Below are 23,835 nucleotides of genomic sequence, written 5' to 3'. Positions count from 1 at the left end.
TCTCTAGAATCCTTGCTTGTCATCACACTTTCACAACATAATCATTTCTGCTATTTGCTGACCTAAAACAGTGGGTTTTGGAGGCTCTTTTGCTTGTGTGCTCGTTGCACATCCCAGCTTGATTCCATGAGTAGGCTTGGTTTTGCTGCATGCTTTGTGCTGGGCTTGTGTGACTTGGAAATAGCTTTTTACAAATGCATGTGACGGATTGATGTAGATATGCAGAGAGATGCAACGAAAATGAAACTTCGGTGGTTAGGCTCATCAGCTGTACTCCTGTTCATATGTTCAGCAGACCCGTGCTCCTCCACGATGACACATGTTATGTAAATGATGATACTAGTAATAATGTTATTTGCGTGTCATTAATATGTGGGGAAAAACCCAACAGATTTGGGGGACCCAAGGGGAATAGTTGATGTTACACGTTTCTTCTTAGAATATTAACACCATGGGAAGGCAAACAATAACTGACACAGCCTGGACATGCACCATGTTGGCCACATACTTCAGTGTTTCTGATTGTTTTGGGAGTCAGGATTTTGAAGTGCTCTTGTCTTGTCCACATCTGTGCTTTCATGCTTTGTAATGCTGCTGCTGCTAACCCTTTTTCTGTAAACAAGTGGCTCACATGCATGTAAATGCGTATGTTTACACATGTACAAACCCACAAGCTGAAGTCCTTTTCTGTCTGAAATTTGCAAACTCCAGAGACATTTGGCTTGAATTAGAGGGTGGCTGATTTCTTTGAATTTAGGTTAATCCAAGAATGTTTTATGATCTAAGAAAACAAATTCATAATTGCAAGTAACTTATATTTGTTTTCTTAGTTTTTTTTCCCATAGATACTCATCTATGACCCCCTCACCTTGCACTCTCAGCTTTGCTTGATGCTGCTCAGTTATGTTTATAGCCTTTTATTTTTTTGAACATTGGCAGCCAGGGTGGTGAGCGAACAGTAAGCATAGTTCTGGTCTTTTCCCATCTCATCTAACTGCCATTTTGGCACACATCTTAATTGTGTGGGATTAATAAAAAGATGTGTGGTGACCAAAAAGATTCCCTTTGGCTGTAGTGCCACCCACCTAGTGCGGACGGGTGAGGAAGAGGACTGGCTCACACCTAGCCACTGTGTTTCGGTGATGGCCTGGTGCTGTGCTTGGTGTAGGCCTCCTCTGGTGTCGCTCAACAGGTCTTATCAGTATGATGTTGAGACACATCTCCAGAAACCCTGTAGAGCTTTTAGGCCACGGCTGGCTTTTGTCCGGCCAGCTCAGGGTGCACTGCAGCTATGCTGCAGCCCTGTAGGACACCGGTGCCACAGTGGCAGGTGGAAAAAGCTTTTTGTTGCTCAAGTGCTGGACTAGCTGTTGTGCTCGCCCTTTCCTTGTGTGTGTGTTTGTTCCTGTTCCCCCCCCCCCCCCCCCCCCTTTTTTATTTTTTTTTTTACTTTATGGTGGGTGCACACCTGGTGTAAGTAATTAGGCCTGGTGGTGGAGAGTAAGGGAGTCACACTGGCTGCAGCAGAGGACTACTTCCAGATCTTACATTGTCTGCACAGTTAATCTCTCCTCATGTGCTAAAGCAACTTTCTTATCTCATTAATTTGGGAAGCAGCTCTGCATCATAGACCCAACAGCAAGGCTGGAAGTTGGGAAGCTGCTTTCCTTAACTGGGGAGTGCACTGGCAGCTCGCTGCGCGCTGGTCTGGGGCTGCAGTTCAGGGCAGAGCCACACGTGCAGCTGCAGTTTGAGGGAAGTAAACTGCACATAAGTTGTTCTTCATTTCCCATCTTAATCCCCTCCTGTCTTTTCTACCCATACAGGCATATGGGTGTGCTTAGGAAGAGAATAATAGTACAAATACAAAATACAGTGTACAAAGTTTGCAGGCCTTCACTGAAAAAAAAAAGCCAACTTTCCTTTGATTAGCTCATAAATTGTTTCGCTAAGGGACATCAAAGCATTTTATAGTCCTCAGCTGAACTATGCAGCACTTCTGAAAGGTCACAGGTGGATGTGCTGAGGTGCAGGGTTGTGAAGTGCCTTACCTAAAGCTGTGCCTTCCTAAGGCAAGAAGTTGAGCATTCTGGTTCCCCGTCTCCTGTCTAGCTGGATGTGGAGGTTGGAATATAGAAAGCCCCAAGACTCGCTGCACATCACAGCATCTCCTGACTGGAAGCTGCCTGTGTTACATTGCAAAGGATGGGATAGGGATGAATAAGGAGTGTTTCGTACTGAAATCAGGTCTGTTAGAGTTTACCCTGCTTCTTGCTAGTTAAAGATTCCCTTGGGCTTTCCCTGTCCTTCCTTCAGCCTCTGATCTTTTTCATAGCAGCACTTGACAAGTAGTTTCCTCTGTGTTTCTGTGCTTAGGGTTGTATGCAGTAGCATGAGGTGTACCAGATGGTACCTCATGAGAGCCTACAAGGTGGCGATAGCCCTGCAGAAGGTGGTGGATGTGCCATGTGTTGGTACGTGTGTTATGCCTAGTGCATAACACAAGATAGTGCTACCAGGAGCTGTACTGAAGCACTGTTGCTGGTAACGGGATTCCTAGTGTCCCTGGGCAGTGTGATTGTGTTTCAGTCTGTAGAAGAGGCAAGAGACAGAGAGAGACAGTGCGGAGTGACCTCAGGAAGGTGGATTTGTGCCTGGGAGCTAGTTCTGCTCAGGCTAGTGAGAGATACTGGGAAAGGAATGAAATTATAGAGCTCACTCCCACCTTTCCAGAACCACCTCAGATGAACAGAACAGTCTGAATTCTGTGTTCACTGTGTGAAATTTTGGTCCTGTGCCTGATCACGTTTCCTTCATATACCTGCTTAGCTTGTTAGAAGTACATGCTTGTTAATGAAGTCTCCAAACCAGTCTCTCAAAAGACACCAGATTTCCTCACTGCAGCACAAAATACTTCTTGGTTCAGGAGCCTGGCCAGGATCTTGCTAGTGGGAACATGCTGCAGTTTTAGCTGTGATGTAGGTCGAGCTCTTGTCTGTTTGCAGGCAGCTGAATGAACAGAGACCACACCAAGTATTTGTGATGAGGAACGCAAGTTTAGTGTGTGCCTGGACCATTGGCAGATGATGCTGTAGGTTCACGGTTTTTGATGTGAGGGTGGGCGGATTCACAGTGATGCCATAGTGTGTGTTGGGGGAGGATGTGGCCTGCTCAAGAACCTGCTCTTCACCTCTGGCACCAGCACACAGAGTCGGTGAGTTAGATGTTAACTTTGGGGAGCGCCTTGCTCTATAACTGAGAGCAGTGACTCTGTGAATTCAGAGATGGCAGGGATAACTGCCCTCGTGCAGCCCATTTGGGTGATGGAGGAAAGCTTGCTACTCATGTGCATGTGTGTTGTGCTTTGATGGGCAGATACCCCTGGATTCTTACCTCATTTTCTGAGTATGGAGATAGGATTCTGATGGGTAGTCTGCACATTGCCATTCATTTCCTTGAGAAGAAAGCTGACTAGCGTGAGCAGACTGTGAAAACAATCCCTGGGACAGACAGCCCTGAGATGAAGCTGCAGCAGTGGGCTGTTGTTCTCACCAGGATCAAGGAATGTTATGTGAACTGGTGTTGAGCAAATACACTTACCTAACAGGCTGGTAATTAACCAACAGATCTGGTTTTGCCATGATTCAGTGTGTGACATGAAGTAATTTAACCTGTCTTTACTTCAGTTGCTAGTGTGTGTAAAATACAAGCAGTGTGTTGTCTGACTTAAGTTTGCAGGCCACTTGGATGCTGAGGGTCTGAGACCCGCTTGTGAGCAATGGATGAAGCAGCGTCTTGGAGTCTTCTTTGGGCACGTCAGATGCCTGGGCTTTTTGTTTTGTTTTAAGAGTACGTAGTTTGTTTATAATATGTTTTATTAACTCAGCTCATTTTTCCCATTCTTTTCTGACCAGTACATTTAGAGTGCGTCATCATTTGCTATGTTTCTGCAGACTTCAGTGTGTCACACTGTCCCAGGGCCCAAAGGGGAGACAGCGGTTTCCTCATGTGCATTGGAGCAGGTGGGGTCAGATGAAAAAGTGTTTGAGACAGCATCCCTTACAGAATATAGCTCAGCTGGTTGTCTGCCCTGGTGAAGATGATAGAGCAGAGTCAGTAGTCAATCCTGTGCTGTTGGTGCCTGCTCTGTGTGTCAGAACCAGTGCTCTTCTGTACTTCATCCTGAATTCTGCAGAAAGGCACAACAAGAGTTTTGCATCAGTCCAGCCTGCCAAGCTTTGGCGCTGCAGCAGCGACAGTGTACGCCATGCTCAGCACCTTTGGAGCTTGAAGGCACCGGGGTGGTCTGTGTGTATAAAAGGCTGTCCACGATGGTTTTATTTTGTTAGTAGTCTTGATTTGTTTTCTTTTCCTTTGTAGTACTGCTAAATCCTGGCCCATTCTTTCTTTCTTCTGTCCACCAAGAGTTAGTTGTAACTAAAATGCAGCTAAAATGACTGTGGAGCTGAATCAGGGTTTCAGTTAAGCGCTGGAATAGCAAATTAAGCACAATGTAAATTATCCATAGAGATTTGAGAAGCTGTTGCTTTGAGAAATGTCTGCCAAGTATTATTTAGTTTTGGTTGATTCTTTTCTGGGGCTTGGGAGGTGAACTACAAGATTTCTTGAGGGTCTTTCCAACCTTCCTTTCTGCGTTCCAGGAGCTGTGATGGTTTTGTTGAAAGGAAGTGCTCACTTTCTTGCAAGCCATCTGTCTCCATGAAGTAAGAATAAAGCATGTCTGCTCCCTGGATTTTATCAGGCAAGAGGATCACCTTGTCATTTCTCTGATTTATTTCGGGTTTGGATACTGAGGCCACTGATTTCTAAGAGTTACAGATAAGTCCATCATGCTGAAACCACTAGTGGTCTGTATTGGTTGGTGCTAAGGAGGGATAGTTTATGTGAAGCCTGATTTTTCCTTTGCTTTTACAGATACGATCTAAATGTGTCATCATCCTCTGGCTGAGAAAATGGAGATGCGAGTATTTTTGTTGTTCATAGTGAATGGTGACATCAAGTATAGGTAAGGTAGGAAGAGTGCATGGTGTGCCGGTATAGTGAGGATAGCTCAGCACATCAGGTAGATCTGCTGTGTATCAGGTAGACGTTAGGGTCTTTAAAACTCTGAAATCAAAATCTCAGGAGGGCTGGTGTAGTTTTCACTCCTCTGGAGTGTATCACAAGCTTCTGATTTCTAATTGTGGAGCATTTCAGTGTCCTTTGTGAATAGCGTACTTTTAAAATACGTTTTAGTCTTTCTTTAAGAAGATAATGCAGCCCAGTCTGTGTGAGTAAGAAGAAAAATGGGACATTTTGGGAGCAGGTTGACATCTGAACACAGCACCTAGATGCAGCAGCAGCAGTAGTGAGCCGTCCTATTGAAGAGTCATCAGGTGCCTTGCAACCAGCTCTTTACCATGATCTTGCTGGTGAGGGCCTGCTGCAGCCATGGGCACAGCTGAGAGCCTGGAGGGTTTTGGGGAGTAGAGCTGTGTCTTGGGGCTGCCACGTTACTGATGGAGAAGCAGCGGTGCAAAGGGATGGACACCAAACAAAATGGTTTTAGCAAAGATGGGAGAGAAAAGTTGGGCTTGTGTCATGCTGTTGGCAACCAAAATTCAGAGGGGCTCAGAGGAAGGGATCACAATTTCAAAGGGGTCTCAATCCCCCAGCTTGTTACTAGGTACTTGCAAGTGCCAGCAGCTGTTTGCTGGCGTAGCCTCTTGTGTCAGCAGCATTAGTTATGACTCAGAGTTTGCCTGGCTCAGGCTGAGCATTACTGGTCTCTGGTACTGCTGACTGTTCTTATCTTCCCTTTCCTGGTTCTCCCCTGCAGAGTCTGGGACCTGCAGAAACAGAAATTAACCTTCAGGCTCCAGCCTGCCCTTCCTCTTGGCATGGTGGTCCACCTTGCTGAGTGCAGCTGGGTCAGCCTCAGAAATGGAAAGTATCTGGAGACTCTTTTCTGTCCCCAGCGCTTTCCAGGAGTGACTGCTGCGGGTGACACTGCTGCAGAACCAGGGTGCTCTTCTCTGGGTCTGTAGCACTTCATCATGTGCAGTATAAGCTCCCAGAAGCATTGAGTGATTCAGAGAAACATTTCAGACTATTCAGAAGATTACACCACAAAACTGCCAGTGCCTAACTGTTCATGTAGTTAAGTAATATTCACTCTCTGTACTGGGGAGAGACCTTTAAATGTACATAGAGGTGAGATGCTTGATGATGCAGACACATGCCATTGGTACATGCTGAGTACTGACAGTGTCCACAGTAAAAAACAGGAGCATTAAAAAGGGCACTGAAATGCCTTAAAGGCGTGTTCAGGCAGTGCTCTTGCAGCATGACTTAGGTGGGAGGCTCAGTGGGGTACCCTGGCTGCTGCCAGGCCACGCTGCCCACCCTGGAGGCATGTGCAGTTCTGCCTGCACGGCGGCTCTCTTTGCTGGCAGTGCTTGCTCTTACAGACCGGTGGCATTTCCAGGGCAGGCAAAAGGGAGGAGATAAATTTAAACCACAGGGATTATTTGGTAACAAAGTTAAGAGTGCCTGGCCCTGTGTGTTCCTGGCCCATCAGGGCCCTAAGCACCAGTCCACCCAGTCAGGAGCACTAAACCTTTCAGTGTCCTCCTCTGACAAGATTTGCTGTTTCATCCTGTTGCTGCTGGTGTTGCTGTTGTCCTCCTTTATGGTGTACCACCTTGGTGGCTTGCCTGGGAAGCTGAGGTCCCCTGCTGTCATGACCTGGGCCTTTTGGCAGGCAGTGTGGTGTGGGCAAGGTGAGGTTCCCTGTCCCCTCGTGCCTGGGTTGTGATTCAGACCCCCTGAGGGTTTGCAGGGCCAGTTCACTCCCTTGGTTTGTTTGGTCCTCAGTCCCTTTGATGAGAATATCAAGAATGAGTGGAAATTATACATAATCGTGGTGTGCACCTTCTGGTCCAGTTGTCCTGCTTAGCACAAGAAGATGCCCTAAGCCTTGTGTGCTTCCTATGTACTGGGCTTGCAGAAGCTCATGTACCGCGTGTGCTACACGTGAAAGAATGAGCTGTGCGTGTCTGAGCACCCGGCACACTAGTTACCATTCCGTGTTTTCATCTGTATCTGTGGAGGAAGGTGGGTGAACTTACTTTGTATGGAAAACCAAAGAGCTCTAAGGGGGCTTTTTTAAAAGGGAGTCTTCAATTTGTTTGCAAGGTGTAAGTACAAAGTGAGCAGGAGCCAAGAGATCTTCATGGCTCGATGGAAGCATTTCTGTCCTGGAGGGTTGTGTATATGTTAGGAAGAGATGGCTTACAGGCCCTTCAGTCCTCTTACTGGCAGGAGGGGTTGGTAGTGTGGTTCCGTTTCGCCTGTGGATGAGTCAGACAAGAGGATGGTGGCTCACTGGTGTCAGATTTTGGCTAAAAAAAAAATAAAAAATCCTTGAAATAAACTCTTTAGCTCAAGGGAGCTCAAGATTTGCAACACCAAAGGCCTTGTTGGCAGCATGTCAGCAGCCTGAGGGCTGCACCTGCTTCGCAGAGACATTTACATAAATATTGCTGATCAGTAATGCATGCTTGTAACCTTACTTTCCTGTTCTCTTGGCTTCCCCGATGAATGAAAATTACTTGTAGGAATTTCACTGCTGACTCCTGCTCATGCGCTGGAAAGCATTGCCATCACTGCAGGTCTCCTTTCTAGATCCTCTCCTCTGCTGTCACGTTACTGCCAGGAGCCAGTGCAGGAGTGAATTCAGCATGGGCAGGTTCTGCTGTCCTCATCAGACCTTGAGCAGTGCCAGGAGCTTCCATTAATTTACTACTTTGCTTCTGCCCTCCTGTCCGGCACAGTGCAGTTTTACGTCTGTGTGGAAGTTCGTGGTCTTTCATCTGGCCGGTGCCCGGCAGGGGCTGGTGCTGGGTCGGCCCCCCGTCGCTCTCCCTCTCCCAGCGGCTGCTACCTGTGCTACCCTGGCGCTGGCTGCGTGGCCAAGCGCGCACATGGAAAACACGATTAGTCAGCAGGTCACCGGGGTTGAATTTCCTCATGTGTCCTGAGCCAGGGCCATCGCGTTGGCTCTGGCTGCAAACCAAGCAGCAAAGTGGAGCAAAAGAATTGCAGACAAAGGGCTTTTATTTATTAGTTATTAATGTTGTTCAGTTGAACCAGTCTAAAGTCATCAGTAGCTCAGATTTATGTTGTTTACATCAGGGGATTCCTGCTGGGGTTTTTGCCACCCTGCCCTGCTTTACTTCTTCCTTTAAGGAAATATTGATAACTACCCTGAAATATTTTGAGAAGATATAGGGAAATACTGCATTCAGAGTCTGAGCTTTTGCTTAAGCAACCTCCTGTTTTGGAGTCAGTCAGATCTTGAGCCCACTGACCCTCCTACTTGGTGCTACAAGGACTTGAATTTAAATTTTTGATTTGAGTCTCGGGCATCTGTGGGAGAACTGCTCTTTGGGTGTGAAATCCTTGCAGATCACTGGATTTCACACTGTGTCTTCCCAAGTGCTGCAGAGTCAGAGACTGGAGATGGAGCCCTGGTGCTGGAGCTTGATCCAGGTGTTGCATACTCTTCCTGTAGGTGCTGGACAATATTTACCCTGTTAGCTGGGTGCTTGACCTCCTTTGTGGTCTCTTAAGGTGTGTGTGTGTTCAGGCTGTTGCTGCAGCTGAGAGTTGAGCTAGGGCTGTTAGTGTTTGTAAGGTTTGAAGTTCCCCTCCTTCCCCGCTCCGGCAGCTGGTACAGTGCCAGGTTGGCCTCCTTGAAGCTCACACTGCCTCTTTTCGGCACTCCTTGCTGGCCTCCTCTGCCTGAGGCTCCCAGATGCTGTGCTGCAGGCTTGGTGTGGCTCTGGACAGACTTCAGGCAACCAGCAAGCAGAGTTGGGCCAAAGTGCTTTAATGAAGGCTGGAGGAAATATGATGTATGCTGTAGAAATCCTGGGCTGAAGGGAACTTCAGGAAATCACTTTGTGAATCTGGGGCAGTGACGCTGTGTGGTCACATGTACCAAAGGTCATTCAGAATCAGGAATAAGAGTTTTGTTTCCTTTATTCTTTCACTTGCTTTTGCACTACACCCCTCAAAATCAAAAGCTGGGTGAGAAAGGACCCAGGCAGCGGCCCGGCCCCTGGGGTGGTGTTTGAGGAGGGGGCAGCTCCATGGCTGGTGAGATTGCCTGACGGGGGGGGGGGGGGGGGGGGGGGGGCGGGGGGGGGCGTCGGGCAGGGGCTTTTCCCCTTGTTCCACTTGTATTTAATATAGCTGCTTCCTGAAGATGACTGGGAGTCCAGAGTAACCTGCTAATTCCAGGTTGCAGGATACATGCTTTTCTATCAAATTTCCTAAATATACACTTGAACTTCAGTGCTTAGGTCAAGCCCAAGCTTCTCCTGTGGACAGGCTCTTCCAGGATGTTTCTTGGAGCTTCCTCTGAAATACCTGATATTGGCCACTGTATAAGACAGGATACTAGACGGTGTGCATCATTTCTCTGATCCCTTGCTTGATGAAGTAAGGGTTTATTTTCCAAATATTTGTATATTACTATGAAGAAGTCATAGCTCCAAGCATGCTCGTTCTACGCTATTTTTTTGTTGCAACTCTGTGGAGGCTGTCAGGAATGGGATCTGCTGAGCTTCATGGACAGTGGATTTGGAGATATTTGATTAAGGCTGTGAGATGTCTAGATGCCAGGGCCACTGGCGCCACAGGACTTGTATAAATAAATTTTGTTTGTGCCATGTTCACACAATTAAAGCTGGAGACCTGGATCACATTTAATTAAGTTTATTTTGCTAGTCAGGCCACACAGATCTCATTTACTTTGTCTGGTGTTCTGAAAACATATAGGAATGTTTGCACATCAAAGCCAAGTTTGAGCTTGACTAAAATCCACAACACTAAAGAAGTGCCCTGGTGGGTTTGTATCAGTGTAATGTCCATTGAGCTAAGATTTACACTTAATAGTATAAAATACAAGGTATTTTAACCTAAGGAGCCTGTGCTGCCCTGCGCTGGTGGTTGGTTACAACCAGCTGCAGTCCTGCGGCTGCTGTTTATCTTGGGTATCCTGGGTCAGTACTGGGAGCGGGGGATGCCTGGCTCACAAAGTTTCCCTGTCTTCCCTGCTCTGGCTGTAGTTTGGGAGGTGATCCTGAAACACAGAGTTTTTCCCAGGATGCTGTCAGTCAGGGCTTGTCTCTGGGCTTGTCTTTATCTTGCTGGAAGTGAATGGCAGCGTTGTCCTGGGGCTGTCACGGGGCCGGGGTGGGCTCCTTGATAACGTGCTCAATAGCTCTTTGCCTGTTTACAAGTAGAAAAATAATTGAAAATGTTTTGTTGTGGACTGATTTCTTCTGCTATACAGTAGAGCACAGTGATGTGTTTACATATGGGCACGAGCAGAGAGGGTTTGGGAAGGTGTTGTAGAAGTAAGCATTGTGTGGGGTGCTGAGTCCATCCCTGCAGGCTTGCGCAAGGGCAAGTGAGGACGGATCACGTCCCTACACTGGATCCTTCCAAGGAGAGCGGGCACAGGCTCCCAGCCATGTCCTGCCACGGCTCTTGAAGGTCCCTTAATCTTGTTCAGCTCAGTACTGTTTGCCCTTGGCAGAAAGGCCTTGCAGTTTGTGCGTTGGGCCCTTGGGAGTGGGAAGTGACTGGATGAGGCCATTTCTCTCCATGCGGTGCTGAGACAGGATAGAAGGAGATTGGCTGGGTGGTGTCTGGCTTTTTGTCTGCATCCCTGGAGATGATGGGGTTGCTGCAGACAGTGGAGGAGCCAGGACTCATGTTGTCAGCTTGGTCTCAAGAGCTGAATGTGGGGGCAGCACGTGGTTTATGTTTAAATAGTCAGTGCTGGAGTGGAAGAGCAATGAGTGGAAGGTGCAGCACGGCTGGGACACCGGGTGGATCTCCAGGGGTGCAGGTCCTGCCATGGGCCGGGCTGCGTTACCTCCAGGGCCTCCACTTCCCTCTCAGAAAGGCAGGCAGTTAAGCACCAGCCTGGTATAGAGGCCTGTGGATGGGGAAGGTCAGGGAAGCACCATTAATCACTGTTGGTGTTTCTCTTTCAGAGGAGAATGAAAAGCACGAGAAGCTGGAGAGGGAGCAGGAGAAGAAGGCTGGCAAGGCCAGCGTGCCACGGGCGAACAGTGCTGCTTCCCTGGAGGAGCCCCGGAGTGAACTGCTGGTGCCCATCTCCCCGCCAGCCCCGGCCCCTCCACCGCCCCCGCCCCTGGCAGCCCCCATTTCTGTCATTCCCATCCCTGTTGTCACCAGCCCCCCCCAGCAAGCAGCACAGACCACCCTGTCCCCACCGCTTGTGCAACGCCACCAGCCCCTCGTAAGCACTCCCGGTGTCACTAAGGAAGCATCTTCGGTTGCACCAGTCATCCAGAGGCCGCCAGGCCCACTTCTGTCGGACGGGAAAGCTGCTACACCCCCGTCAGGCAGCCCGAAGCAGCTCCAGCATTACGCGGCACCGGTCCTGGCCATCTCCCAGCACCATGTGGTTCAGCAGCCCATCCAGCCCCAGCCTCACCAGCCCCTGCAGCACCCGGGAGCACCCCCACAGCTCGGTGCTCTGAAGCTGGCTCCAGTGGAAGACACAAAACCAAATGAGCAGAAGAAGAGACCTGGAGGGTGAGTGCATCTTGTGTCTGGAGGCTTCTGAGGGACCAGACAAAAACGATACCGAAAGCTGCATCGACCTGGAGCAGCTATGGCTTATGCAAAGAGTTGTCAGATCAGAAATGCCAAGATCCGTGGATGTTTGGATGTCTGGCTTTTTGATAGCAGGGTTTCTTAGCTTGATGGTTTTTATTTTTTCTCCCTGACTACACACTAGAATTCTGTACAAGGATTTCTTTTTCCAAGCCAGGACTGTATTAGGAAGCAAGTCCCAGCACTGCCTGTCTGATTTCAGGTGCCATCTGGTATTATGTTTGGCAAAAGCTCTCTGCTTATACTGGTCAGGGAAATCATGCAGCAATACTGCTTGCAGGAACTGTCTTGAAAACTGGGATGTGATCTGGGAGGTTTCATTTCCCAGGACAGAGATCACCATAGCTGCTGTTTCGATTTCTTAGTGCTGTAAGTACTAAGGGCCTCCTGCTTGTTCAGAACTCCTGCAGCTGGAAGGGACTGAAGGCTGTTTAATTTGTCCTCACCCTCGGACAGGACTTGTGACTCTGATGTTGCTCCAGGTTAGTGTTTGTCTAACTTGTTCTTAAGGACTTTGGCTGGTGGAGACCGTCTTCTCCTTAGGCGGTTGTTTCCAGACCACAGTATCCTAATACGTAGTCTGATAATATTTCTTGTGGACTGGGAGAACAAATCGTTCCTTTTGCACCAAGCTTTTACCTATTTCCCTTGGCCCCTCAGTCTTCCTTCCTGCAGGATAATGACTTGGATCTATTTAGTCTTTCCTCTTGGGCCATGTTGTCTAGACCTCTGACCATTCTCCTGACTGTCTGCAGCTGGTAGATAACTCTTAGCGATGGCATTTAAAATGGTATGCTAATCCCACAGAGCTTGGGTAGAAAATCGGTCTGCACGTCTTGCCTGTTCAGTGCAGCAAAGCAAACGTGCCCAGTCAGGTGTGGGGGTCTGGTCAGGAATTCAGAGGAGATGCCGCTAGGCAAAATGCCAGCTGGAGTCCTCCTCTTCCTGTACAGCATAGCAGTGGTGGCCTTGTCCCACTCCATCATGGCTCAGGCTGCCATGCTGAGATATACCCAGCAGAGCTGGCTGCCCTGCTGGTGGCTCCAGTCCTCCCAGCCTGAACAAGTGCCAGCAGAAGAGACAGAATGCAGTCCTTCTCTAGGCTGGTGACCTGCCTGGGAGAAGACTTTTGGCCAGGTCAGAATCTGGCCTTGCCTTTTTTGCTCCCTCCTGGATGGAGCTCAGCATTTTGGATGTTTCAGAAGGTCAGGGTGTAGCAGTTCACACTCTTTTCCCCAGGTCCTCTTGTCCTCATGGCATTTGCTTTGAGCTGCAGTGCAGAACCACTGTAACCCAGTTGTGAGAGAGCACGAGTGCAGGGCTGTGAATTGCTGCTGACTTTCTCTGTGGACGAACTCCGTGCAAGGAGTGGTAGTTTCACTATCATCTTGTGGGAGCAGGAAGAGATGTAAGATGTAGTGGACAAAAAAAGGGTTCATAGTGTCCTTTGGGATGTAGAGATCCCAAAATGCATAGAAGGAAACGGTGTAAGTAATATAGATAAGAATTTGTAAAGATAATGGTCTTTGTAAAACGCCAGTGTAATTCCTCGAAGATAGATTGTGATCTTTAGAGCTTGTCTACAGAATGCTGCAGAAACAATGAGTGTATTTGTGCTTTAATCAAGTGGACCTGTCATTGATGATGTTGTGTGGGTTCAGGTGGGTGTAGAGGGGGTTTCTGACAGCACAGGGGTGCTGGTGAAAGCTGTAGGGAGTTTTGCTGTCTGAGTAGCAGCTGCCCCATCCACAGGCAGTGGGATGGCTGCAGCTGCACCAGCAAACTGCTCTGGTCCCATCAATCCAAGCTTTGCTCCTGGAAAGTTGGCAGGGCTGTTGTCCAGCATCACTGCTGTGTCTGTGCTGTAGTCAGAGCATTTTACCATGCAGGAATTCTAGATCTCTTGGCACAGGCGCAGCAGAAGAATACCTGTCTGATGCTGAGTGAGTTGCAAAGGTTTTCTGAAATGCATTTTGATGGTTTACCCCAAGGTGCATGCTTCTTATCTCCCCAGAATTACTCCTTTACACATAAGCATGGAAAAGATGTCTTTTTCTGCTTGTAAATGTTTCATGAGAAAAGGCTGTCAAATATTTGGTTTTAAATACTTAAATATTTATTAAATATTAACGTACCTCCTGAAATGCTCACCTCAATATCGGTGTATTTTCAGCGAAAGGCAACCAATTACTTTGCATAGTGTATGGAAGATATTTGAAATCTCCATGTGTCTGCTAATGTACTTCATCACCACTGTAGCTGAAAAACTAAGACAACATGAATTTGTTTGGCTTTTCCTAAAAGTATTCCTCTGGTTCAGAGGGTGGGGACAGACCAGAACCCCAAAACCCAGAAGCTCATCCTGATTCTTCCTTTAGCAGTGACTGGAGGATTCCTGGATTCCTTCATTCCATATTTATGCTCAGCTGTGTTATTTCAGGCATAGTAAAAAACTAAAGCGGTTTGAAGTATGTCTGCCAAGTCCCATACACTTTAATTTGGAACTACATAAATCTTACCCCACTGGAGTGTAGGCGCAGATCAGAAATGGGTCAGAATCTGGGCTATCTAGTACTGTATACATACGTATAATTCATACTTTGTGTCTTTCCCTGTTGTTGTTGGTAGCCGTGTCTGTGTATATATACACACACTATAGTTGTTTGGATCTTGTGTGCAGTATATGCATAATGCTTATCCCACCTGAAATGCTTGTGAAGTACGGATTTTATCTTGATACAGTATAGGTAGAAATATATATGCAGCTAATATTAAGACAGTGATATCTGAACACCTCTGTTGTTTTTTAATATTTACCTGTATATCGTAGACACACACACACACTGCTGAAAGTATAGATTGAATGGCAGTAGTTTTAAACCTGACACTGAGTTTATCTTTGTTCTGTTTGGGTTACAGGGTTGGGACCAGGGAAGTACATAATAAATTGGAGAAGAACAGGTGCGTAGAAAGCCAGGGGTTTAATTTTTTTTTTAATTGTAATTCCCCTTCTTTTTTCTTTTTTTTTGGCCTATAGTCTGTCAATATTTGTTTGGCTTTGGTATTTTTTGTTTGTTTTTTAACAAATAACCTGAACAAAATTCTTAGTGACTTCTAATGAATCTTGCAGTATCGCTTTGCTTTCTTACAGCTCAGTTCTGCATCTCTTGCTTCCCAGTATGTTTTACTTAACTGTGTAACTGCATTACAATAACCCTGCAAAGCTCTGATCCCGCAAAGTAAATCCCCACGTGCATAACGGTGTAACTTGATGTAAAGCAATAAAATAGCGAAGATCAGGGGTCAGTGTACAGTGTGAATACAAAGTAAAGACCAGTTCCTGATCCAAAACTCGCAGAAATCTAATTAACCAAATTGGAAGCATGGTGAAAGTGGAAGCCACAGCACAGGGAGATACTTCATTTAAGACTGCATGATGGTTTCCTAACAAAGTTAGGACTAGAATCCAGGCATACAACCCCACTGTCTTTCTGCTGGATTGAGCTGGTTCAGTTGTAATCATGCAGGTAGTCTCGGTGACTGCTATGCACATGTGTAAGTGCTTTGCTGGATTAAGGCCCAAATTAAGCTCTAGCCCTCTGCTAAACTGATTTCTAGTGTGTACTCCCACAAGCTGACAAACCACCTGTGTTCTCTTTAGACGTGCACATTTGAAAGAATGCTTTGAGACATTAAAACGCAACATCCCCAATGTAGATGACAAGAAGACCTCAAACCTCAGCGTCCTAAGGAGTGCCTTGCGATACATCCAGGTATGTATAGCGTTCGGGTTACTGTTGGCTGTCATTGTATAGCAGTTTATCTACTGAAACCAGACAAAGGTGCTGACTTTGCTTAAAGCAAGTTTCTTATCTTCTTCCTGTAGTGGAAAGGAAAAAGGGGAGAGAAAAACTCCCATTCCTCCCTCTCCTCCCGTGTGAGCATAGTCATTTATAAACTCCAGATTTCCAGAACATTTGGATCATCTAGGAACACTTGTTTCATGCATATATATTATATATTATACTAGAAGTGCCTTGTAAACCACCGGTAATCCATAGCAGTGATGGTGATGCAGCAAACAGATAATTCAGATGATCTTTAAAGGGGGATATCCAGGCTGTATAAATTTAAGCTGCTCCTTTTTGGACTAAGGTGAATTTTATAATCTGTATGTTTGGGGAGGTTTTCTGTTCGATTAACCAAAACAGGCAGACTTCCACAATGGTTTTGAATGTCTCAAATTTTTGATGAGGTGGAAATGTTAAGTACAGGTCATTTGCTTGGAGTCTGGGAAAGACTGGAATTTGGGGTTGCAGCATGAAGCTCTAGGTGGATGGGGTACCAAGAATGAGTCTGTGAGGAAATAAAGGTAAAATTGAGTTGTGGTGTTCACAGACTGAGTGAAGTAATTGTTAGTTTGCTTGTTTAGTGTTTGTGGAAGTGGTTAATGGTAGCACAAAAGAAATTCTTAGAGTTGTCCTCTGTGACTGTGAAATGAATAGCATGTAATGCAATTAAAATTCATCTGGAAAATGGAAGAGTTGCTAAATTTGTAGTGCAAGTGGAGAGCGCTGATAGACCTCATACATTTTGCTGGAATAAAGGGTACTGAGGATATTCACAATGGGCTTTTCCACAGTAAAGTGTCATCTCTTTTCCTCGTTTTCTTCCCAGTTTCCTCAGTCTTTCTCAAATACCATTTCATTCCTGTGTTCAGAAGTGCTGCACATTGACCACTTGCATCAACTTTACTTTGGAGACTTAAAAATGACTCATCACCTTTCAGATTTAGAGCAGCTCAGCCCTTCTCATTAGTCTTCACTGGTGACTTCCCTTGAAGAGCCTTTGGTTAGGGCAAGTTCTAATGGTACCCAGGTAATGGAAGATGGCAAAGAAAAGGAGAAAATCTATTTTGCTTAAAGTAGCCATTTTTGGAGATGTGCTTGTATTGTAGCCTAATGGGCATTAGAAAAGATCTGAGCCTTTAATTTGATTTCAGGTAGGCTGGTGTTGGTAGAGATGAGCTTCCGTTAGCAGTAAGGGAGATGGAGTGACCCAGTCACCCACTGTCGCATTTGGGGGTTGAGTCCAGAGTCAGCATGTCATGAAGAGAGCTGTTTCTGGCATGGTAGCTGACACTCTGTGAATATTGATACAGGTGCAGACGTATCTGTGAGCAGACTCTGCACTCTGGCAGCACTTTTATTCTGTGCTTTTGGAAGACAGCTTAAAATTCTCTTTGAGGATGTCAGGGATGAATGATTCTTCCTCTTTCTTCTCTGGGTCTGTTGTGAAGTGTTTTGAGGCTTAGATGCAGTGCAGTTTTATGCTACCTACAAGTGTATGTACCAACATCTCCGCAAGTTGCTAGGAATTAAACTCATCAAGACCTCTTAGGAAGTGTAAACTACTTGTATGATAGTCCAGAAATTACTCCGATTCAGAATGGCATTTTGTTTCCTTTTAAGTTTCTACCACTCAGGGTCTGTTTCAGTTCCACCTTTGAATTGTTTTTCCCATCATGGATCCATTCTGGGAATCAGAATAGCTTGGATCAAGTCTGTTGCCCAGCTACTCTGGTGTGCCTGTGCTGTTCTGTGTGCCCATCATCTGGGGCTGAAGGGGGTCTCAGGGTGGTGAAATTGCACTGTATGTAATCATTCAGTGAAGAGAAAATGCAGAAGTTCTGATGGTTAACTGTAATATTTACATCCCGGTATCGGGGACTGTCACACCATAGGTGGCTGTAGCTGCACAGCTCTGGTTTACCTGCTGCACTGCCTGTGTGCACCACAGACATCATGGATTGCAGGAGAAACTGCTGTGGTGACTTGTCTTCGGGTGTGTAATGCCAGTGTCAGCATCCCAAACCCCCGGCTGCCCACATTACCTGCAGGATGGCTTTGGGGAGCACCAGGGAGCAGCCCTCCACTTCTCCCACCAGTTCCAGTGCAGAGAAATTGAACCCACTTATCCAAATGTTGTCTCTGTAGCTTTCCACTTACAGGGTAACAGGGCTGGTTTTGTGGTGGACACGTGGAGTTGGGGTGCTGCAGGACCCCAGCACTGAGCGGGCCCCGCTGGGTGGGAGAGGAGGCTGGGGGGTAAGGTGCAGGTGGGGTGCAGGAGGTGTCTGCAGGAGCGAAACCCTGCTAAATCCCTGAGGCTGTGGGCTGTGGGCACAGCACCTGCTCCCTGGGCAGGGGTCTGCCTGGACCTGGACATGCCACAAAGGAGAGCTGCCCCGTGTGACAGCCCAAGGGTGGCCACAACCATGCTGCTGCATCCATCTGTCTGTCCATCGGCCCTGGGCTGCTGCCGGCAGAGGGGGAGGAGGCTAGTGGGTCAGCCAGCCTGCGGCCGGGTGCTCACCTGCCATGGTGGTGAAGGTCGTGGTGACCTCAGGCCTGCCCCGGTCACCTTCCCCTCTCCTTTGGCAGTGAGCTGCAGTGCAGTGTCCACATCCACGTGTGCAGCGAGCACATGGCGAGCGTCAGCCCTCCTGTGGTGTGACTGCCCACCCGGGGTGGCTGGCAAGTGAGCTGGTGGGCTGCGTGGCCATGCCTGACCCGGCACCGGCAGCTGGGCTGGCTTGCTGCCCCGCGGGTGATGGACACAGCATGGCCATGCTGCTTGTGTAACCTCCTGGCTGGTGCAGTCTGCTGCTTGCAGTGCCTGGCCTTCTCCTCCTTCTTGTGGGCGGTGAAAGCGTCTCTGGCAGCTGCTTGCTCGAGTTCGCAAGCGGCAGGGAGTATCCTGAAGCAGAGTGTTTTCCTTGGCAGCAGCTTCGCCGTGGGTCTGCGTGCCTGAATCACGGGATGCAGTTGAGCTAAAAATTTGAGTGCTCTGTTTGTTTGCCTGAAAAAACCCAGATTATGAGAAATCTGATTTGAATTTTCAGAATTCAAAATTAAAAATTAATCTTAAATATTTTTTTAAAAAAATCATTTTGATTTTAGCTTATATCTTTCTCAAGAAAAATAACTCACGTGAGTATGGGGATGAGATGAACTGCTTGCAGATGATGCTTGTCTCTCCCCAGGGGTTACAGAGAGCATAGGTGGGACTGCGGACTGGGCTGGGACACCTCTTACCAGCTGAGGAGGGGTGAGATGAATCCCAGCCTAATCTGCAGGCAGGAGCACAGAGTTGGTCATGATTACAAGAAAAGAATTTAACAAACCATTGCTTTCTTGGCAGCAAATCATGCACCAGACTCGGCGTGTTTCACTTGACAGGCTTGGTGCTTACCTCTCTTTCTTGAAAAGAGAACAGGGGAATTGTACAAAGGAGATTAAAAAACAAAACCTCTTACTCTCAATATAGCAACGTAGTTTTTCAATAAAGGGGGAAAACCCCACCAAAAAAACAAACCCAAATGAGTCTTGCAGAGGAGGAGTGCGGCGTGCCAGCCCTGAAGCTCTGCTTGGCTGATGATCTGTGCCCGCAAGGAGTATGATGGTGCACTAATTGTTGCAGCCTCTCTTCCTACAAAATCCTTTTTCCCTTATTCCAGCTGGAACTTCTTGGAAACAGACTGTTTGTTTCCTTGGCTGGATTTAAATATTTGTATCTGCATCAAATCAGATAAGTCAGAAAGTTAAATTCCAAACTTCCCATGGAACTGTTACTTTAATTTATCCTTAGAGCTGGGCTTGTGCTTTGCAATAGTAACTTAGAATCTCTGCGATTAAACACACTGTTGCACAAAGGAAATTAGGCTGAATGCAGCTGGAAGTTAATAATCCTTTTAAATAGTGATTCAGTTTTAGGTGGTGTAGGCTGTTGTGCTGTGGCTCTGGGGAGTTGTCCCGGCGGGTCACAGCAGCGGGGTGGGCTCTGGTCCTGAGCGGCAGAGCCTGTGACGAAGCACATTTGTTATGTGAGCTGCTTCGCCTGGCATTCTTCGCTCTCCTCCCAGCAAGACATGAGTGAAAATGCTGGCGACCTCTGGAAAGTTTCTAAGATGCATGAAGTGATGTGGAAAAAAAAAAAAGTGGGAAGAAAATGTTTTTGCTTTGAGAGAGCAGAGCCCCATCCCCTTGGCTGAGGCAGGCCACTGACACAGTGTCCCCCAGCAAGGACCAGGCAGGTCAAACCTGTCACCTCACCAGAGAGCCACTCTGTGAGGAGGAATTGCACCACGCTTCACTTGTGCTGGAGCAGGCGCTGCTGGTGTGGCTGGGGAGCAGGGCCCTGCACAGAAGACGTCAGACACAGTTCATAGCCAGGACATCTGTGCAGCTGGGTGTTTTGATTTGATTCTCTTTGAAGGATTCCTTGCCTGCTAGGAAATGTTGTAATCATCTTAGTTGGAAGCTAATTGAAGCCCTTAAGCAAGACTGTTTTCTCTTCTGTGTTCTCAAACTGTGCCTGTCACTATGGCACCTGAACACCTTCCAGTTTCAGGGGTTATTTTCTGTTGCATATTTAGTGTAAGATGACCTCCAGGCGATTTGCTCACCAGGTGATATCGGGACAGCCAGAATGAGACAGCTCACGAGCAGCATAGCCACAGTCTAGCAGATTTCAGATCACACTGCAAGTCCTGCTTGTTCGCCGTTTTCCCCAGTACAGCTAGAGTCAAATACTGACTAAATAATAACGTGCTTACAAAATATTAGACAAAGCTGAGCTTCCCTGGGTGTGCAAAAGACATAGAGTAAAATCCTTTGAAGACTGCAAAGCAGGGCGCCGCTGCGATCCAAACTTCTGCACAGGCTGCTCAGATGTTTCAAAAGTATTGGCGGGGGGGAATGCTGTGATGGTAGATGTTGAGCCTTAGTCCTACAGAGAGGAGTATTTGCTCCATTTAAGGAATGGACTTTACAAATTTATAGACGTCATCTACCAGTCCTACTTGCTGCTTTTGGGATTAGAGAGAGAAAATAGCTGTGATGAACTTATAATTAAAATGTGACCAATTTGTCATTTATTGCCTTGGGAAGGAGCAGGAAGGGTTGAATTTCTGTCTCCCCCAGGAGCTGGTGTTGGCATTGTACCCCATGTCCCACTGACTTGATGGGCACTGTAGCAAGGCCACTGGCTGGCAGTAGCAGAAAGCTTGCCTCTTGGGCCATGCCTGTAGATTCCCAGGAATCACCCAGATAAATATGTGATGCAAACCAGTCTTTTGATTTTTCTGGTTGTATGCACTTAGAGAAGTGTATAAGTGAGTGGCAGAGCCATTCAAAAGCTACAAGACAGCTTGTGTGGACAGGCTGCAGGCTTCTTGCTGTCACTTGAGCTGGAGACCAGGTAACCAGAGAAATATTTGACCATATTAAAATAGTCTCCATCTTCACGATGGAAATCTTCCCCTTCCAAACCTGGCTGAGGCTGGAGCAGTGCTGGGCTGCAGCTCCCTCCCGGCTCCTTGCAGTGGGTGGAAGCAGCACCTTACGGTTTCCGTGATCTGATGCCTTTCTTAGGAGTAAAAAAAAAAAAAAAAAAAAAAAAATCATGCTAAAAAAAAAATCATCGTAGTGTACTGGACTCAAGGTAATTGACATCTCTTTACATTCCCAAGTAAATTACTGCGTTGTTCATTTTAAAGGGAATTGTGCCTGGTTTCCTCATCTGATTACAAATGTGGGCATCCTCAGCTGAACTGACTTCACATGGCTGTGCTGTGGCCTCAGCTGACCTGCTGGCTAGGTCACCACTGCCCAGATCAATGTTACTTTCCTTTGTCATATAAAACTGCTTTAGACTGAAGTTAAAGCAAGGACAGAAGTTCATAGGTCTCAGATCATTGTCAGGTGGAAGGAGAAATAGTAGTTCAACAAACTCTAACCAATAGGCATAGAAAGAGAAGCGATTATCCTAGGTGGGAGAAGGGACTCTCCTTTGTAAACAAAAAACCATAATCCTGCAGCAGAGGACCTGTCAACAGCAGTCATTGTACCTTGATGCAGGAGACTGGTTCAGTTTTTCACCATTAGCACTAGTTGGTTATTTTGACATTCCTTGTGTCTGCTCTGTCACCACTGTTCACAGAATGTGCCCTTCTGTAGCATCTCCTGTCCAGGTGGTATGTTCACAAGTCATCAACTAAGCTGAGAGCACAGAATGCTGCGTAAGACAAACAGTGAATTACAGGGCTGATTCCTGACCTTCTGCCCAGAGTAGAAATCCATTGTAATGTGACTTACCTGTGCTCCTAAGTTATGCTAATTGTTCATATGAGATGTTTAAATTGCCTAAATTCCTTGCCTGTTCTCTCTGGCTTTTCAAACTGCTTGAAGCAACATGCTGTGCACCTAAAAATGATGCAGTTGCCCACCTATGCCAACACTAAACAACAGAATTGGCTGCCTTAAGGGCAGATATACACAAAGTACTGTCGAAAGATGCCTAAATAGTGCATGTAAAAAATCCTTTGTGCTGTCCTTTTTAAGCTGATCTTGTGAACATGTGAACAGACCAGATACTGTTTTCACATTTGTTATATTTTCCTGTTAATAACCACAGCATCTCTTCTTCTTTTTGTTTGATTTTATTTATTGGTTGCTTCAGCAGTGCCTGAGCACAATAATTCATCCCTGTCTAGGGTAGAGGACCAGAACAAGACCAGTGGACTTCTAAAGTCCCATGGTGATGCTTAAGTTAGGGTGTAGGTGTTATATAGATGAAGGAGGACACTACAAATGTCATATGCCATACTACAGACAGAAATGCCACGCATCTGACGTTAGCATTTAGTCTTGTATAAAAACCAGAACCCATTTACATTCAAACACTGTAGTGGCTGGATTATCGATCAAAATGCATAAGGCAAACTGTGATGCTGAATCCAATTAATTTCCCCACCTTGGAAAGTATAGCTGTAACAGTTAATTTTTTATTCTGTGCCAGCTACTAGCTGAATATACTTATCTATAAAACTTGCCTGGCAAGAACTGGCTCAGTGCTTTCAGTGCCTCCTTCATGTGAACAGCACTCACATGCCAAGCAGTGCTTCTTCATGTTGTTTACCTGACCCAGTCAATTGATTCTATCTTGTCTAATTAGCCTGAATTTCATTGCCAATAATAAAGGCTTCCAGCAACAATAGGCTGTAGTCATGCAATGTGGTGTCATTTCTAGATTTCAGAAAGTGATGAGAAATAAGACCTGTAAAAAATTATTGTTTAGTAAAGTAAAGCAAATTGGAACCTGCTTAAAGATGTGAAACAGGTAAGAATTAGGATGTAGGGCTGATCTCCCACTGGAGTCAGTGAGTGTTGTTCATGTACACCAAGTGCAGGGTCTAGTTCCTGCCCTTAATGGAGTCATTAAGAATCAGTTTTAGCTTCAGAGGCATGACATCAGGCTATATCAATACAGGAGATGAGGTGCTCAGCCTGGGAAGCCGGGCAGTGCTGGGAGACCTTCCAGTCCCTTGGCACTCAGCGTGCTGGGCTGAGCCAGCCAGCCAGCGTTCCCACTGTCAGGCGTGTTTTCATAGCTTCCAGCATGTGGCCTGGGACTGTGCTTAGCATGCAGTAGTGCTGGCATCATTTTCCCTTTGGGTGACTCGCGTGGTCATTGAGTAGAAGAAACACGGGATTCCCATCCTGAATCAGAGTTTTGTGCTCGAGCTGGCACAACCACCAAAACTGATGTGGGCTCCCAGGCAGCTGCAGACATCTGAAATCAAATCCTCTGCCATCACTCCCCAGCTGCAGCATTATCTGCCTGGAGGGAGGCTCCATCCAGGGAGCAGTCTGTGGATTTTTATTTTCAGGAGTGACCACAAAACATGTCATGCAGTAGAGTTCTTAAAAATGCCCAGCATTTGAACCTCCTTGGGTGAGTGGAAGCTGTTTCTTAACCTTTGCCAAAAGGGATGGTGATTTTTTTTTTTTTTTTAACTGTGTCTTGCTTGTGACTCATACACGAGAGTTTAGAAATGGTGAACAGAGTTATGAGTCTTGTACATGTTACTTTTTAATTGTTAGAGAATCTACATCTATCATACTGCTGTCATTTAAGTAGTAGTTTAAAGAAGCACTCAAGGTTGTAAAAACCAAAACAACCTGTAAGTGGAGCACAGCACAGCGTTTTGAAATGACAGTTGTGTTGCAGCCTGTTTGGGTCCTGGTGCTTGTGCTGGTTGTCATCTGCTGT

General features: G+C 46.7%; 1 protein-coding gene across 1 annotated transcript in view; it reads left to right on the top strand.

The window, feature by feature from the left end:
* MNT (MAX network transcriptional repressor) overlaps positions 1-23,835 on the top strand; it is a 43,976-nt gene that overhangs the window by 5,258 nt on the left and 14,883 nt on the right. The window contains exons 2-4 of the mRNA XM_080374205.1: positions 11,073-11,640; positions 14,641-14,682; positions 15,383-15,494. Coding sequence (XP_080230331.1) covers positions 11,073-11,640; positions 14,641-14,682; positions 15,383-15,494 — 722 coding nt within the window. The remainder of the gene's footprint in view (positions 1-11,072; positions 11,641-14,640; positions 14,683-15,382; positions 15,495-23,835) is intronic.

Source organism: Falco punctatus (assembly GCF_963210335.1).
Source record: "Falco punctatus genome assembly, chromosome: 1".
Taxonomy (NCBI): domain Eukaryota; kingdom Metazoa; phylum Chordata; class Aves; order Falconiformes; family Falconidae; genus Falco; species Falco punctatus.
This window is presented reverse-complemented; position numbering and strand designations above follow the sequence as displayed.